This window comes from Xylocopa sonorina, chromosome 1 (assembly GCF_050948175.1).
Source record: "Xylocopa sonorina isolate GNS202 chromosome 1, iyXylSono1_principal, whole genome shotgun sequence".
Lineage (NCBI taxonomy): Eukaryota > Metazoa > Arthropoda > Insecta > Hymenoptera > Apidae > Xylocopa > Xylocopa sonorina.
In genome coordinates, this window is record NC_135193.1 from 8,080,906 (window position 1) to 8,099,519 (window position 18,614).

An 18,614-nucleotide genomic window follows, 5' to 3' on the forward strand; every position below is an offset into this window, starting at 1 on the left:
TATATATCCACTTAATTTGAGTAGCTTTCGTGTAAGGACAACACCCACGATTGTTAAGATAATCTTTTCTGTTCGTTATTAATCCTCGTCGCATACAACTCTATCGTTGTTTTCACGAGGTGAAACGTAACTGCGATCGCTATTAAAAATCCCGCGATTTGTCGAACGGAACAGCGCGAATCTCATCGTTAAAACCTTAAGTATCGTAAATACGACGTAAAGAAGAAAGGGGCGTAAATCGTAATTCCGTGAAGTTGTTCAGAAAAATTCTTTCCCCCGCCCCCAAAAAAAAGGGAAAAAAAGGATTAACAAAAGCGTGTATTTAACAGAATACATGTGCACGCTTTCTTCTACATACGGATGCCTGAACGAAATCAGCTTGAAACCGGTTGGCTCGATTATCAACGCTCTTAGACGTGTCTAGCGAAATTTCACGCGGAGTTCTCTTTTTTTTCGAGCTAAGCTATCTCTAATCGGCCGACACACTCGTCGCGTGACCGGCAAGGGTGGAAAAAAACGTTTTCCAACGTCCAACATCGAATCGAACCACGATTTCGAGCTTTACACAATCTTCCGTTATCTACCGACTAAATTTCCATACCACCGTTTCATCATTTCGATGCCGATGTCGAACGATTTATTCCGCGCGCACGAAATCACGCGAAGGAAACCGTAAAGCTGCGATACTTTTCCTAATTCCTCGGCCCTGCTACGATCTCTCTCTTCGATCTTCCCTCCTCTCTCTTTCGCCGCTTACAACGGAAGAAAAAAAAGAACAATATTTCGTGAAATAAAAGAAATTTCAACGATTATGACCTTTTTTTTTCTTTGCAGTTTCTTCGTTTATTGAAATCGTTTCATTAGACACACGCTGTAATCGAGAACCGTAACAGGGTGATAATTTAGGTATCTCTATCCGCTTTGTTATCCGTAAAACGGGCGAAGGATGATCTATTTTAATTTATATCACGCTATAATATCGAGGATATCAGAAGCGCGAGCAGAGGTCACTCGGAGGCCGTTCAATCTGTCCTTTGCAATGTACTTTAGTCGGTTTCTCGTTAAAATGTTGGAAAGTGAGCAAATTAAAGGTTTCCTTTTAAATAAAGTACGATCATAAATTGAAATGGACCATCCTGTGTATCGATTCTCTTTGAAACCATGGATCGTTGAACAATCCGATCCAAGACGTACGCGAGGCAGAATTTCAGTGACAGGAAAGAAATCTGTGAGTTGAATTGAAGTCCCGGTTGTATCGAATAACGCGGTTAGATGTTTAAAGCGAAGAACGGGTTCATGCGCGCGTTTAACCCTTTGCAGCCCATTTCTGTTCGCGTGTAGGAACGCAGTTTCGAATAAATTAACCCTAACGATGCTTCTGTATGTTATAAAATCTATCGACCGTACGTTTGAAGTAAAAACTTTGAGAACAGCGCAGTATGTTCGCTCGATTTTCAGTGGCATCGAAAGGGTTAATGCGAATGTAAATTGCCGTTCGAATAAATTGAAACGCTTTAGAACAGAGGACGTGTGCATTACGACAATGGAACGCAAAGGGTTGGCAATGAAATCAGTACGCGTGTAAATTGTAAATACATTGACCGCTTAACGAGGTAGTTTCATTGTTGAATCGTTTCGTTCTCGTAGTTTGTTTTGTTTAGCTCTCCTCTTATTTTTCTGTGTTTCGTTTGGTTTTCTTTGTTTCGTTCGTTTTGTTTCATTTTCGGAAATAGCCTCGGAGGAAGTTGTCAAAGGCAAATGAAGAAACACGAGCACCGAGGAAGCGGCGGATGTGTTCCGTTATTTACAGTGTGTCTCGTTTTCTGACATCGTTATATTTAAAAGAGAGTTAAGAAAAAAAAACATAAAATCGTTCGAACAACTGTCGTATTGGAAGAAAATAGAGAAACTTCGAAAGATACGCTACGCTACTAAATGAACGAGGTTCATTAATCTCCTTCCGTTTATTTAATTTTACTGACTAGAGCGTCGATCGAGTTAATACATAAAATTACCTTTACAACTAAAACTAAACGAACGTCGACGAGGGACTCTTTTCTTCTGCTTATTTTATTCGTTCCTTTTTTTTTGTCTTTTTTTATTGTTGTTTTATGAAAGTTCGAATTATTGTAATTGGGTTTTTCTTCGTCTCATTTTCGAGTTATTTTTTCTTTTTTTTTTTTACGTTTCGTCTTGCTTAAGCATATAACTGTACAATTTTATTATTTTCCTTCTTTTCTTAATGCTTCATATGCATTTGCCTTTGATTTTGATTCGTGACGCCTCTCGATGGACGTATCGATTACCTAACGCTTGTTATCGGGATTTAAACAATTTTTCGTTTCCTTTCCTTTGTATAGTGTTCGTTTTTTTTTTCTATTTCTTTATAGTTATCTTTCTCCCGTGATTAACGCTCCACGCAAAAAAGGTATCTTACACCCGACCGTTTTTTCGGTGTTTTACAAAAACGAGCGCGCTTAATCGCAATTACCGTAATTGAAGGATGCCCGCCAATCCTGATCGACTCTCGTATTGCAGATCCGTCACTTTTTTGCACAGATTTCGTAATAACGCGAATGATCGATAAGTTCGACGAAATCTCGCTCGATTGATTTCGGACAGTAGATCAGATCATGAGTTAAAACCACGCGCCTGGTTGTGTGTTACATACTTTGTGTCCACTCTCCTCTACCTCTATAACCGCTCGTTCGAAAGAAAACAGAAAGAGAACAAAATATGAAAGAAAGAAAGGAGAAAGAAAATGACACTATAATATAATATTGTATCATGACACAAACTTCGAGGTTCGACCGCTTAAATCTGATATCGGTTATTTGAAAGTAATCCAAGTTATGCAGTATTATCATACAAGACGCGTTACGCTTATTTTTTCTTCTTTTTTTTTTCAGCGATACAATTAAATATTAAATAATTATAGACTACACTCTCTCCGTTAACAAAAAAAAAAGAAAGAAAAAAAATTATTGAACTTAGCATACAGTCTGTGTACAAAAAACCAGGATTTACAATAGCGTACTAACCTCAATGTATAATAGGAATATAATAATTTTTATCACATATAAAAAGCAGTTGCATATGTACATATCTGAGTAAGATTAGGTACCATTATTATTATTTTAACCGATAAGTAGCTATTATATAATTTGGTACACTGTTTTAACGTGGATATTTGATAAATACGAACAATAATCAATATGTCGTGATTTCCTGGTGTCTTGACATAGTCGTTGGTTTTTCTCATCGCACGAATTCCTATGTATACACACGGTTCGCTTATATCCCTCATTACACGTGACTTTATTATTCTCTTTTCTCCTCTTTAGTATTATTTATATAATATCTATATAACACATGTTTTTTTTTTAATTTTTTTTTAATAAGTCCAGAGCCATGGCCAGTTCATAACTTAAACGATCGCTCATAATTGTTCTCGTGTCTCTTCGTTTATATATGTGCATGCCCGATAAAATGCCGAACAGTATACAAGCAGTACACATAACATCCTTTCTTATCTACTGAAAACTAAGAATTGCTTTACAATACTGCGAAGAGACCACAGCTCCTTTTCTCAACGGTGGATCGTACCTTAGAACGATACAAATTAGTGTTCTTTTTCATTTATATTTGTTCCATACCCTTTTATGTCACTACCGTCACGCTTTCTTCAATTCCTTTTTTTTTTTTTTTATTCTTTGCTCTCCTCGGTTTTATAAAAATTTGGACTTTTCGAACAAGGCTTATTATTTCTTTTCTCTCACGCGGGACAGCGACTCCTTGGACTAAAAAACAGACTGATATTTCCATGCTACGGTATCATTTCGCGTCCATTATTACCATTTAAATTAGAAATTATCCCATCGTACGGCTGTCGTTTCTGTTTGCATCGCGTAATTAAACCTAGCCTGTTTCATTATGTCAAATTCGTTCTTATAATTTCTCATAAATAGTTAATAAACATAACAAGACAAAATATTAGCAATCAAATTCGAAACAACAATACGATCCTTAAACATCTACTTAATGCAAATGGAGTCGCACGATATCGAAGGCACAACTCTTTCTCAAATTGAATGAACTGAAAGAAAGCACAATGGGAGGCATCATTGGTGTATGTCTAAATTCATAGCAGCGCGCAAACGGCTGCATCAGAGAAATGACTTTCCTTTCTTAATGTTTTTTTTTGTTTTTTTTTTTTTTAGTTTTTTTTGCTTTTTTGATGCTCGAGATTAAGTACAAGGAAATTTTCATTTAATTCGTCTTAAGAAAGACTAAAATAGTGAAATACCGATAGATGCATAGTTTTTTTTTCTTCCTGATCTATAACTCTGCTCTTTCCAATTAAATCGGAAACTACTGTACTTTTTTTTAATCTTATCCTTCGGTCGTTAGAAAGTTTAATTTTTTTAACTTTTTATTAGTAACAAATTTACATAGACATACGGAAAGTTATGTTCTTTTTTTTTCATACCTTTGTTTTCTATTCGGCAGAGACGGGATTCCATAACACTATTCGCTATACATTTATACAATCTTATCGTATTCCTACACTTGAATTCATATGCATTAATCGAGGCAAGTAAAATTCGCAGATAAATCGTTTCATTTTTCCTTATTCTTTTCGTTAATCTCTAAAACGTTCTCTCTTTATTCTCTCTAAATTCCAAAATCCAAATGATTACACAGGTGCAAAAAAGATCGAAGAGTACACGAATGTTAGGAATAAGAGAAAAAAACCATAATGAAAATTTGTTGCCTCAACCAATACGTAGAAATTCTGTTCTTATTTAGTAATCGCCTGTTCTCTCTAATATCGTTCTTCTTTTTTTTTCTCTCAATGGTGCAAATGGCTATGCCACAGCGTACTTATTATTCATGAAAGTGACTGCCCACAGTAAAACTGACAGATTGCAAATGCAAAGTTCGTGAATACCAGTTTGCAAAAAAAAAAAAAAAAAAAAAAAAAGAAAGAACAAATCTGCGAGTTAAATCTGTACAGGTGTCTCTATCGTTCGGCACCAAGCTGCTGGCGCAGTAATGTCTAAATATCTTAAAACAACTTCACCGAGGCAGCAACTTGATAGAACGTTAATATGTAGCGTTCATTATGGATCCTGGCTAGTATTTTGTGACGACTCACAGTTCTGTGGGTTATATGGGAATATGATCGTATTTGTGGATTGTGACCAAAGAGGAGTGTGAACTGGAGATGGTCTCGGCTGAGGTTGTTCCTCTTGCATTTGCGGTATTTCCGTGATGTCAGGGTAACTAAAAAGAAAAATGCACAATCGTTTTAAATCATGGCTCTGTCCATGCCTCTTTTCATGAAATAACCCATGCGATTGTATATACAACGATGCGTGTCTTAATATTCAGACATGGGGAATGAAATTTATCTTTATCCTGCTATAAAAAATTCGACGGTAAACACACGTGTCTATTTGTAGCAGCATCTTTCTTATCGGTCTTAATGCACAATTTTTAATAATCTCAATATCTTTTTATTATTCTCACGTTTCTATAATTGCTCACGAAGATAAAAGTTGCATTTATGAAGACATCTATGAATCTTACCCCACACATCCCCATACTAGGCTACGTCTCGATCGCATTATGTCTCTATTTTGTGGCTGGTACTTCTCCGTCTCCTCCGGGCAATCTTCGCTTGTATCTTCCACCTCTTGTTCCTCGTCAGGACAAAGCTCGCATGCTCTTTCCAAAGTTTTCTTCGCGCTGTTACTACGCTCCAAAACGTAACCATTCGCGGAATCATTCGATTGCGCTGGTGGAGACCAGTTACTATACGCGTGAGTGTACGGTGCCGCAGAAGCATACGGTCTCTAAAAATACAATTAATGTTGGTCACAGTATGTACTTATCTCATTGCACATTCATTATTAATCATGGTAATTATCTCATACTTTATCTAGTTCCTCGTGAAGCCAATCGGTAGCATGTATCCATTTCCTCTTTAACTCAGCACTATGATGTAATAATTGGTGGGCAGGTCTACACTTGCTGAAAAGTTGCACCATGCACTTAATGCACTGATAACCTCTCTTCTGGTAATGATGCTTGCTTCTTTGTATTATCTCGAATAAACCTTCTCTTTCATCTGGTACACCTAATAACGATTAGATTTTACGATCTCGGGTAGATTTCGATGGTTTTCAAATAAGAAATTTTCACCCGTTACGTTGATACCTTTAAGCGCATTGTGAACACGATGCGTTTGCCATGAGTCCTCCATAAGAAGTACAGCGAGTAATAGGTCCGTGTGATGTTTTATTTCGTGCGCAAAAGAAAATCCGATCTGCCACAATAGTTCGCTGAGAACAGTTCGCGACACGTGCGGATTTTCCCAACAGCAATATTGTAGTAGTTTCACCGTGTCTTCGGTGACGTTAACATCTGCGTCTTCGATCAATTTTTTCATATAACTGCAAGACGGAAATTTCATTTCTTACAGATAGTTCCCATTTAATCTTCTCTTTATAACTATATTAAATGAAAAGCTTACCTGTTTTTAACGAATAGAATATCTGCTGCCTGTGGCTGAATAGGCATCAGATATTCATTCTGACATGCCGGGTCACCGTATGGATTTGGACTGATGGGCATGACTGCATGACTTGAATGTGCCTTCGATGACACGTCGCAACAGCGTATCAACATACTAACTACTTGATGCAGTTTAGTTAGTTCGGGATATTGGTATTTTATCGTAGGGCCGGGTCCTTCGTCGATGGCAACCAACATAAACGTAACCGGGACATTTAACTACGGTGAAAATCAATGATAATTGTTAGAATTTGAAGGCGCAAATGTTATCCAGTAAAAGTATATGTTACCTTAAGCAACTGGGCCTTTTCGGCAAGACCAAGCGATGCATACGTGTGAAACAAAGAGAAGTAATGTGGTAGATGGCGGCCGTGGTCTGAGATTTCACGATGAAGCAAAGAAAGAACTGCGTGCAATAAATGATCGCTAAGCGTTGCTGTTGGATCCAAAAGTATGGCTGAAAATGTATAAAAGATTCATCAATAAGTAAGGGTTATAAATGTCTAAAAGAAAAAGATAAGTTTTCCAGATCTTTTTGGTCAACTAATTACAAATCTGTAACGAAATTTGAAAACTTACTTGGTGCGTTTAGACTAGGTGGCACGCATGGGCCATCCTGAAGCGAAACGTGTGCAAGAAATACCAAAATTTTGAGAAAAGCTGTTCGAACTTCTGTACTGGGACAGCTCAAAAGGTACTCGCAAAATCTAAAGACAATGAATTAATTTTTGTTAAATATTAACGTTCCCTACAATCATGCATGTATACTCAATAAAACGTTGTACCTATGCGGATGATTAAATAGAACATTATGGGCAAACCAGGATCGCACTGATTTGCTACTGCGCAAGTGGTGACAGACAATATCGTACCAATCTGTCGCATTACCGCGTAATGTTTTCTTAGTGTGGAAACCTGTATAAAACAGGAATCTTGATGCTAGTTGCACAGAAAGCATTGCAAGTTCTTCTTGCTCAGGACTCTAGAATAGCAATTTCCAAAAATTGTAACGACTTTGATGATATTGGATAATTAACAAATATTAAAAAAATGTTCTTATTCGTTAAATCAACTTACGAGCTTTTCGTTCATATTTTGTCTGCTGATGTTGTGGGGATTGCAAGATACAAGTTTTTTAATAAATTGAAAGTATTCAGCGCTAAACTGGTTTCGATTATGCATGAATTTGATATTCTGTTTTCTGACGCTATATTCTATAGCTGGGGGCATTTTCATAACTCCTAGTTTCGTATCTGAAAATAATATAATACGTTTTTATCAAGTATACATTTTAGTAAATATGTTTCATTTAACGAGTCGCGTCACTAGCTATAATCGAAACATTCAAATACCGCGTACATATATTTGTTTACAACTTGTAATTCGATTTAAATTGTAGAATTTCAATGGGTACTTACACAATGATAATTCATTAACACTTTTCATCAGAGAATTTTCCTCTACATCTAATCTGGTATAAAATAACATGTAGGCGTTCCACCATCGTTTCTGTTTTCGGTAACTCATCCTTTTAAGCATATGGTCGAATACTTCTCCTAAATAATCACCGCCGAAACATTGAGATTTCATTTCTTCTTCTTCCTCCATTTTACATTCCGTAACGTCACCGTCATCAAACTTATACCATTTAGCAACACCATCATTTTGCCTAATGAATAAATAACAAAATAAGAATATTGAGCTCTTTCGCTACTTCAGACTCGCGTGTAGGGAATTAATTTATTTACGAAGTATAATTTTAAATTTAATTACTGAAAATTATGTAAGAAATAACTTATTTTTGGTGGTACTAGAAATGCAATCAGATACAAATTGAATGACATTGAATTATTTTGTAGGAAAGAAAATATTTGTCATTTAAAAGCACTATAGGCGTTAAAATAATATTAAAATATTTTCTAAAAATAACTCTATACAAAAAAAAAACAAGTTTACCCATCATATATCTCTTAAAACCATTTAACTTTTATCTGAATTTTTGGCATCATAAAATAATCAAAGTTATTAGCAGCTTAGCCTTTATACATTCTGTTGTACCGATCAACGCAAGTCATTATCAAGAATCACACGAACCGAAGAAGAAGTGTTAACGCAGCACGCGCACATTATTTAATTTACCTATGTAAAATATAGGAATAGTAATGGCCACCGCTAGCTTGACCACTGTGCACTACAATACCAGTTAACTGATATTTAGTACAAGTCCCTTTCACTGACTCCTCATAATCACAGTCTATAACTTCTCCCTCCAGTTTAGCGAGTCCAGAAACAGTATAAGGTTCCATGTCTAAATCTCTTGGAAATTCAAAGTAGTCATTGAATTTGATGGCGCATACTCTTTCGTAGTCATACTCAAATCTCTTTAACTGTATCGCTAAAACAGGTGGCAACTTCTTTACGCATAATCGTTTCACTGTTACGACCTAGAAAAATAATTTTCTTATTCGCATAAATAACGAAAATTATGTAATTTAATAGAAAATACCATAAAACCTCGATTACCTGAAAACCAAGTACAGTCAAGGTTCTACCGTATCTTTCGAATATTTAAAGATTATTAATACCTTTTTATTACATTTGTCGCAATGATAGGCATCTGCGCCTTCTAGTAATTCTCCTTTCACGTACTGTTCAAGGGAGTCCAATAAATTACTGTGATTTCTGATGTCCACACTTATCAAACTGAACGGCTCTTCCTTGGAATATCTGAAGATAATGTAATGCGGTATTACAGTTTACCGAAAAAAGCGAAATGTAAGAATTAAGAAGGTACCTATGAGGGCAACCTTTGCAGATTTTTTGGTCACTGTATGAACCACCGAGAATCTTGCTCATTATCTGTTCATGTCCCAAGGCTTTCAATGCCTCATCTAAACTTTCCACCAAGCTCATAAAAAATTCTACCGCATCCTGCTGTTCTCTAAGATTTACAGGTTCACCTTGAAGTCTACAAACGATATTAATAAGAACATCGACGAATATTTTCGTGATTACATTCGGAATGTCACAGAGGTTTCCGTACAAACTTTATCGCTATTGCGCAGCTAAAAATAAAACTGAAATAGTATCATAAAAACTTATGAATGCCGTGTTAAGTTAGAAGCAAAATATATTTGCATTTCGAAACAATGAACGCTTTCATTGCAATGCAAGCTTAATATCAAGCTATCAATAATATTGTATTTATATTGTAGATCAAAATTAAAGCCGATTTTGCTTAATTTCTTCAAATGCAATAATTCTTTCCACTAATTCGTTTTAAATAAATACATACTTCTGTATTATAAATATTTCTTTTTGCAATCTTCCATACGTAAGAATCAAGAACCATCAATACCAATCCACCGTTACGAGAATAAAGCATTTTTTAACTTTTTGTTGTACACTATTTCAGCCTTATTTATAGTCACAGACACTGCCAAAATTTATACAAAAACCTCTGGAAAACTCTATACAACTGAAGACGTCCAAAATGTGAACACTTACTTAAAGTGTTTCCAAAGTCCTCTAGGTATGTAATATTGTAATTTACTATACGCTAGATGACCAAAGATTGCCTGAACTTGCTTTAAAATACCAATATTGTATTCTTTACGGGATTCATCCGCTCCACATTTCTCTTCGTTCGTATCATTGTCATTTGCTTCGATCGTTTGTTCACCTTCGATCCTTTCTTCACCAGAGAAATCTTCGTTCAAGTCGGTAGCTGCGCCCTCAGCGGATAACAGTCCGACTCTTATACTTTCGACCATATACAATTGTTGTAATACTGAATTCATGTAACAAGTCGCACCCGCGTTCTTTAGGCCCACAAAGCCCTTCAACGGTCTAAGCCCAACCGGTGGTAAATAATCCCATTCTACCAGCGGTTCGTCTCTCTCGGAGTAGAACATATCAGTGAGCATCGTGACTAGAAGTTTCATGTTAGGTACACAGCCTACACAAAGACCAACGAGTAAATCAAATGCTGCACTAGTTGATTGAGGTGTCGTGCATACTGGGCTCGCTTGCGTGGCGCTCAGCTCTCCGGTGCTACGAAGCTGCAGCATGAGACGCGACGCAGGAAATACAAAGTCCTCGACCAGTTCTTTAATCAAATTCGTCCCGTGTTTCTCGTCAGACCCAAGTTCGTACTTTTTGCTCGGAGGCAGAAACGCTAACAATTCTTTCGTTAGACCAAGATGACCTTCGAGAACAGCTTCGTCGATTTGACTCTCTCCAGTTTCCTTTACGTTATCCCGCACTTTCTTCAGCCACAGTATTTCGATATTCAGTAACGTTTCAGCTGTCAGGAGGGGACATCCGGACATATGCGCGAAATTTAAAAGTCTGCACAGAAGCTGAAAGTATTCGTGGCTCTGTTTCGCGTGTTCCATAACGGTGGTGTTCAGAACGGTGAAAAGTAATGTTATTGCAAAAAGTAACGGTTGGTGACCACTACTGTACCACGTCGAAATAAGAAAAAACTGTTCAGCTGCAGCCATTCTAATCACTCTCGATGTGCTCAAGAGAACGAGGTCTATCAAAAACGTATGCCACATTTTGTCCCTTGACAATGACTCCAACGCGTTTGGATTCAATACCAAGGCGATTGTCAGAACTTCTAATGCTTCTTTACATACTAACACGTCGTTATTGTCAGGATTATTTGCTGCTTCTTTCTCGTTTTCGTGAAGCATCTGTATGAAACAGTGCATCTGTATCTGTGTATGAAGTGTTTCGGTGGATGCGTTTATATTATTCAAATTGCCTGTGGCGGCCGCCCATGCTAGCCTAATTATGGCACGAATAGTAGCTACGTCTGGTAGCTCCCAGGAGAGGGCCTGCACAAAAAGCTGTCGGCATTTGTCAGAATCCGTTCCTCCACACAGCATACGACGTGCTAAATACTGCGCCAACTTCGCTGCTACACTTCTCAGCATGTACTCGGTATTCTGATTAGGTACATTTTGTAACGCTTGCTTCAAAACAGCCACCGGACTTCGATTGTTGTGAGCATGATTATCGTGATTCTCCGAGATACCCGCTTGTACTTCGTCCATCATACAGACCATCACATTACCCACTATTGTTAACAGCAGTTTACACAGTTTCAACACCGTTAAATACGCCGCTCGCTTAGTAGTTTCGTCTGCATTTGGTAAAAATTTGTTTTTAGTTAACATTTCGAGGATAACGCCAGCTTCGCCGCTCTTTACGAAATTGCACTGAAACTCAAACGCTCGTTCCGACATTGGATCTAATGCTGGCATCAGTAAACTATATAAAACCTGGAACACAAATCATTTGTTAACCAACTATTCTAGAAGCATACCGACCCCCTGACCATGAATATGTGATTCGTTGAATTGTGTCACAAACAAAAGAAAAACACATTCAATCAACTTTCTTAATCACATAGTCAATTTAAATTTAAGTTCATAGTTTTGTTAATTGGGAGGCGATATACATGTAAGTAAAATATATATAATAAGCATCACGGAAAACTGTACCTCTAAATTATATAAAACTTGGCTAGAACTTGCGGTAAAAAATAAAGAATCTACTGTAGTATTTTGTTCATTACAAAGAGCATTATCTAAATTATCGTCGTCTTTACAGTGACCAAATAACGACTGTAATCGTGACACAGTCAGAGTATCTGGTGGCACCAGTTGTAACAGATTTCTCGCACCATCGCGTAATTGCGCGTGTTGGAGTGTACATCCCAGATCTGCCAATTGAAAAAAGAACGTAGCGTACTGTGATCTTTGCGATATAACCTGCAATAAAAGCATGAATCCATGAATTTCTAACTTAAAAAATTGTATACAATTATTACTGAATATGTAGTTAAATGTTAATTCTAAGCTTAATTCTTTATTTTATATATAATTAAACGTACCACGCCTGGTAAACTATTTTCTGCTTCCACGTTTGGCCCGTCATATGGATGGTGTGGAGAACTAGTAGAACTATCTGAGCTACTATCTGGCGAGCTTGGCAAGTTGCTATTTACTTGGCTTAGTTTTGCAGACAATAGCTATATGTAAAAAAAACTTGATTTGTTAGTTGCTCCAATTACTGTTAGACTTCAAAAGAAATGCGTATTAACATGTACCATTTTGTCTCTTAATGGAGTTTGAGAAAGAAGTTTTCTATCATCTGTTGGCTCCAAAGGTTCCCCGTTAAGAAATAAGTCAAGTTTCACATTCGATCCATTTGCCTTAATTCTGCGTAATATTTGTCGTCTTAATGATCCCAAAGTATCGTTACTGTGTGTAAATATTTCTATATCATCCACATTGCGACCAGGATTCGCAAAACGAATGATAAGAGATAGATGCTTTCCACGAGCTGCCCTATAACCAAATAACGCGACATTTTTTTATCATACTAAAAAGTACATACCTGTTTACAAATGAAAATATGCGAATGTCTATACCTATGTAATGGTAATATTTTCCGTTCTCCAGGAAATGCTGTGTCGCACTCATTTATATATTCCTGCAACACCTTCATGACACGACACATTTTCATAGCTTCCACTTTAATCTTATTTGACATCTGTTCTTCTCGTTCTTCCTTTCCTTCAAGGTATACTTTGCTTAAAACAGACACGGTGTCGTAATGCGCTTTCAATCTGTCCATGCATTCTCCAATGTATGTTACATGAAATGCCAAAACCGTCGACTGAAGTCGTGGTCCTAAATTAGTATTCACTTCTTTTAACAGTTCTATAGCTCGATTTGCTATTTCTTCAGGACTATTGGTCACAACCTGAATAAAGAAATACGTGACACCATATGATTCTATAAAATACTACTACTATCATAATGGTCCAAGTAATTTTAAAATAGTTTTCATGATTCACTTACTCGCCACAAATAATCTGTACCAATTAGGTCAACGTCATCCATAAGAAATGTTCTTCTTTTTAGTTTTAATTTTCCTTCCTTAGAATTAACAGCTTTGAAAAATCTTTCGTAACATTTGATACCGCTTTCCGTAAGTAACGTCGGATCTAATTGCAATATATTATTTTGGAAGAAGTCCTTGTTTATTGCTGGGTCAAGATCTGGTTCGTCCCCCATTAATTTTGAAAACCATTTAAAACACGCTTCACGATCAGACACGAATACACCTTGTTCTGCCAAACACTGCCAGATTTGCTCAGCTTGATCCGCGCATAACCACAGTTGACCATCCTGCGAAAAAAAAGGATGTATAAAAAAAAATTACAAAGGCTTACGATGTCACGGTATTCTAACGTGAGATGAATAAGTTACCTTCAACAAGAAACGTAGGAAATTAAGTCTTTCCTGTACTTGCATAATGTGATTATAGCGACCATCATGCATGTAAATGTTTGCGTCAATTTCTGGATTTTCTTTGACCAACTGCCGCATTTTATCCATATAATTTGTTAAACTGTTTGTCACAAGAATTACAGCAGAATGTTCGGTTTGAAGTCGCTCTATAACATCTTGCCTGTATGATGAAAAATAATGGCACACAATAACAAAAGATTACTTGTTTTCTATATTACTATTCAAGCGAATATACCTGTAATGATGGTTCCGTTGACCGTGACATGCTATGTTAGGATTTGGTTCATAAAGGCAGCATATTTCCCGAATTTGTTTTAAAGCAGGCAAAGCCCACTTATCGCCATTTTTTAATTCCTCCATGCATTTGTCCAGCCAAATTGTCTTTTGAGCATCCCTTTCTTGAGAACACGAATAGTCGAGAATTTTTACGTGAGCATTTAGCGCTTGATCCATGATTTCCGTAGGCACCTCGTCAGAATGAGCCAAATTCCAGAAAAGAGTTAACACCTGATATTAACAAAAACAATTAAAAATAATTCAATTTAAATAGAATAGTTCATTTTACGCAATGGAAAATTACAATACCTTATGTGCCATTACTCCATCTTTATCATCTTCCGCTAATCTCCGAATTAATTCTAATAATTTTTCTCTTTGTTTTTTGTTAGCTGTTTTCCAACTCATCTGAAGTAAACAAAATTTCGATTAAATTATCACGGTCATTCGAAATAAAAGTAACTATAATTTCACGGTAATGTATACCTGAAAACATTCGAACAAGTGATCAAGTTGTTCAGGGCTAAAGTCCCAAGCAAGTTTGGCTAACAAATCATGAACATTCTTCACGATCGCTTCATGTTTTCCAGCCTGTGCTGCCCAAACAGCGTCTAAATCTTCTAATGTTAGTGCTCGTTCTTTTATAATAAAGCGTAAAATCTTTTCTAACTTTTCAACGTATTGGGGCTGATGTAACGAATCTCTTAAAACGATTTCTAACACTCCATTTTCTTTTATCCATTTCTATACATAAACAGTACAATTTTACCCATTAGTATTTTCGACTAAATTGTACTGCTTCTAAATTAAAATGAATTTTGATTGAACTTACAGCCATACATTCTGCGGTAAGCCATTCTTCTTCTTCAACAATTGCGTTTCGATGTTGGTAAAAACTAACAGTGGCGATTACTTTATTTACTTCATTTAAAGCATTCATCTTCCCATTAAATGAAGAAATTTGTAAGAGTCTCAATATCATCTTCAGTCTCAGGATTCCCAGATTTTTAATCATTTCCTCTTGATGCGGAACACGTGATACTAAGCATTTAGCAGCTTTGATTATGGCTGATATTGCATCATTTTTTGATTCGTTTTTCGCCTCCTTCTTTAATTCCTCATCAGTCAAATTATTCAAAATTACAGGCACCATTTCCTGTACGTGTAAGAATAGATTCAAACAAAACTGCATTATTTAATATTATTTGTGATAAACTTACCACAATAGGCATAAGATATTTAACTATTGTGTGAACAGTAAGCAGTTCATAACACAAACCAAAAGGTCTAATTAAAGCATATATAACTGGTACTGTTAAATTTCGGCCGCTCTGAAATCTAGAGAGCAAAATTTCAAATCCATTGAGACTTCCAAACCTGTGAAAAAATAAACATTAAATATATCATGCACAAAAATATAAAAGTGATTAGTATTATTTATCAACCTATTTATGAGATCCACTAGCCAACCACGAGGGCTCCGTGAATCGGGAGGAGGTCGTGCATAAAGCTGTTCATCAGGAATATCGCTGCCTGGAGGAACAGTTTCTGAAACTCTTGCAGCATTAAACGTATGAAATCTGGAATAAAAATTATAAAGATCAATTTAAGTATAAAACATCCGCGTAACAAGCATGTAACAATGAAGTGTAACTCACTTATTACTAGGATTAAAAACCATTGCCAGCAAATCGAGTAGAGGAAACCAGTCCTCGTCTAATTTCAGAATACATAAATCCACCAACCGCTCACAGTTTGCATTAATACAATTCTGAATGTTCAGCTTCCAACTACTTACTGCATCATCAGTCAATATTTTGGTAAAAGAAATCGTGAGTCCTTCTCGAAAAAAGCGCTGACACGCTTCACTTTGTACATCAATTCCTAAGTAAAAACATTTATATTTTTTACATAGAGATATACGAATTAAAAATATCGAATTAACGTTGTTCAATTAACCCTTTGAAGTACAGTGATTTCATTGTGTATTCATTTAACTAAAGCCACAAAATGGTTACAACTAATGGCTCGAACATTACAGATCTTGTGCATCGAAAGGTCAAAGAAAACATCGAGACTGCTTATAATATACAACCTTTTTTACAAAGTTCGATACTGGCTTGTAACAGGCACTCTAACTCTTGTTCTGGCAGAACTGGTACAACCCATCGTGGACTAGATATTTTTTCATGAAGCATATTGAGTTTTGCGACAGGAAAATCAGGTTCTCCATGAAGCTGATTACTATCCTCTACTGAAGTTAATGTATCATTGGTGCATTCTGTTTGTACCACATTCTCCGTGAGCTGTAGCCCTGACATTGTATCGGCTAACTGTTGCGGACCTGGTGGACTGTGCATCTATCCCACACATTATACAAGCTCAATTAATATGAGAAACCAACATGATAATAAACTAAACTAAATTCAAATAAACAATTGAACATTATAACTTTTCTATACGAGGCACTATGGAGGAAACTAACCAATTCTATTCTTTAGTATCATATTGAAGAACAAATTAAAATGGTATCAAATTTTCATAACTTTCATATCATCCATGCCTTCAATTAACTAATATGAACAAACTTATAATAAACTTTACACGATTTGTATAGAATTACTTCAGACAAAGTTTAAGTACAAATGAAACACATATGAAATGTAGTTGGTTTATACAATTATGATATTGTTAACTTAATACAGAATTAGCCTAATATACCTGTGTACTTTGCTGGCTGTCAGGAGGGTCTATGCCTACTCCTTGGCCTCTTGTGGCGATCGTCATTTTATGTGCTCTTTGCTATATTCCAATTGTCTCAATACCTCTTGGTCCAATAATCGCACCACCAATAACAACCATCCAACTCATTCACTGACATTAAATATAATTATACCCTAAAGGCCTTGTTTGAATAAACTATACCTACATTATCTGAAACAAAATAACGAAGTTCCTATAACTTATAAAGGTTGCTCAATTTTATTAGTAAGAAAATATTATGAATATTAAAATAACTAGTCCCTTAATTATCTCTAAATACAGTCCTGATTCAATCATTAAAAAGCTATAACAAAGTTAGGGCTATAGACGTATATCTATGTATGTTACTAGATCTTTCAAAATACAAATATATTAATAAAGCATTGGTGCTATTATTTATGACTAAATTGTTGTAAAAATACTGGTTATGCGAAAGGGAGGAACGTAAGATAGGGAAACTAAACTCGTAAAACGTATAAAAAATTGAACCGATTAGAGAATTAGAACGGACGAAAGTTCTTGGAAGGTAAAAACCGTGTAATTCGAGCTCGTCTCGGGGGACACCGGTAGCGTCGATATTTCGTACTCGAAGAACAGAGAGAAACGAATTCGACAAAGTTCGAACGAGGAACGTTTCGCAGAATCTGTAAATCGCATGACAGCATGATCTTGCTAAGGTTTCAGCGGACGAATTCCAATTGTTCGCGTTTCAGCAACGAGAACGATTCTTTTTGCGAACGTTTAACAGAGCCAGAGGGATCACGCGAAACGAATAACGAAAACGAAAACGGAAACGAAAACGAAAATGAAAAACGAAAACGAAAACGAAAACGAACGATTACGTCCAAGGGCTTGTGGTGTGTTCCTTCGGAATTTCGCAATTCACGAAAGGAATACGATGTCATGTCGCGAATTATTTCTCTGTCTCCTTCTCTCCACTCTCGATCTCTTTCTCTCGGCCAGCTCTTTTTATTTCACGGGTGTATCGTCAAACGTACCGAACTGTCAACCGTCAAAAATTAGAATCGAGAAGCGACCGACCCGGTCTGATTTTCTGTTGACGTGGGAGCATCGTCGGCGAAAGAATTTCGCGGTTGATCGCCGCTAAATTAACTCGGAATTACGCGAAATACGTGTACGGCGTGCTTACAAAGGACTAACGACGTCGAGCGGCGACGAGAACGAATCTAGATGAATTCATGCACGCGCACTCCTTCCGCGAGCGTGAAATTTCTGTTGGCAATTTGAAACAAGGGAAAAGGTCCCACGCAACCGGTACCTATACAATTTCAACAATCCTCGGTGTCCAGGGAGCAACTATTTTCGCCCCGTTCACTCAACCGGGCCACCTCCGGACAAAATGGCGACCATCCTAACGATTAGCATTGCCGTATTAAAGAAAACCTTTTAAATTTCCGTTCGCGAATAATATACCGACTCGCCGGGAACGTCTCGCAGCACACAAAAGCTTCTTGTTATCACCAATTATTGCGTCAACCTTTTAACGGAGAACGCACCTTTACATAGTAAATGGTGGTAGAAATTTGTTGCACTTTTTGACGTGACGTTGTAGAACTCACTGACGAATCTGTAAACACGACTATCTTACGGCGCTACCGTCGAGTTAAAACGACCACCGTACACCACTGACACTACCTACGTTCA

At 36.7% G+C, this 18,614-nt stretch overlaps 1 protein-coding gene across 2 annotated transcripts; it reads right to left on the reverse strand.

The window, feature by feature from the left end:
• Window positions 1–817: 817 nt before the first annotated feature.
• Faf (ubiquitin carboxyl-terminal hydrolase-like faf) lies at window positions 818–18,590 on the reverse strand. 2 transcript variants are annotated; one of them, XM_076903956.1, is made up of 30 exons: window positions 18,467–18,590; window positions 16,908–17,120; window positions 16,282–16,546; window positions 15,845–16,070; window positions 15,632–15,766; window positions 15,407–15,563; window positions 15,019–15,342; window positions 14,673–14,930; window positions 14,496–14,594; window positions 14,146–14,417; window positions 13,869–14,070; window positions 13,458–13,787; window positions 13,025–13,359; window positions 12,701–12,941; window positions 12,485–12,622; window positions 12,093–12,362; window positions 10,087–11,870; window positions 9,374–9,547; window positions 9,165–9,306; window positions 8,719–9,023; window positions 7,998–8,248; window positions 7,657–7,832; window positions 7,365–7,561; window positions 7,159–7,286; window positions 6,870–7,036; window positions 6,539–6,798; window positions 6,223–6,458; window positions 5,940–6,133; window positions 5,593–5,858; window positions 818–5,286 (listed from the first exon to the last, which is right to left on the reverse strand). In XM_076903956.1, exons 2-30 carry the CDS (start codon window positions 16,971–16,973, stop codon window positions 5,124–5,126), a joined length of 7,761 nt encoding a protein of 2,586 aa, XP_076760071.1. In that variant the 5' UTR covers window positions 16,974–17,120; window positions 18,467–18,590; the 3' UTR covers window positions 818–5,123. The 2 variants fall into 2 exon arrangements, with proteins under 2 accessions (XP_076760071.1, XP_076760062.1); XM_076903947.1 differs by having other exon boundaries at window positions 5,940–6,142.
• Window positions 18,591–18,614: the final 24 nt, after the last annotated feature.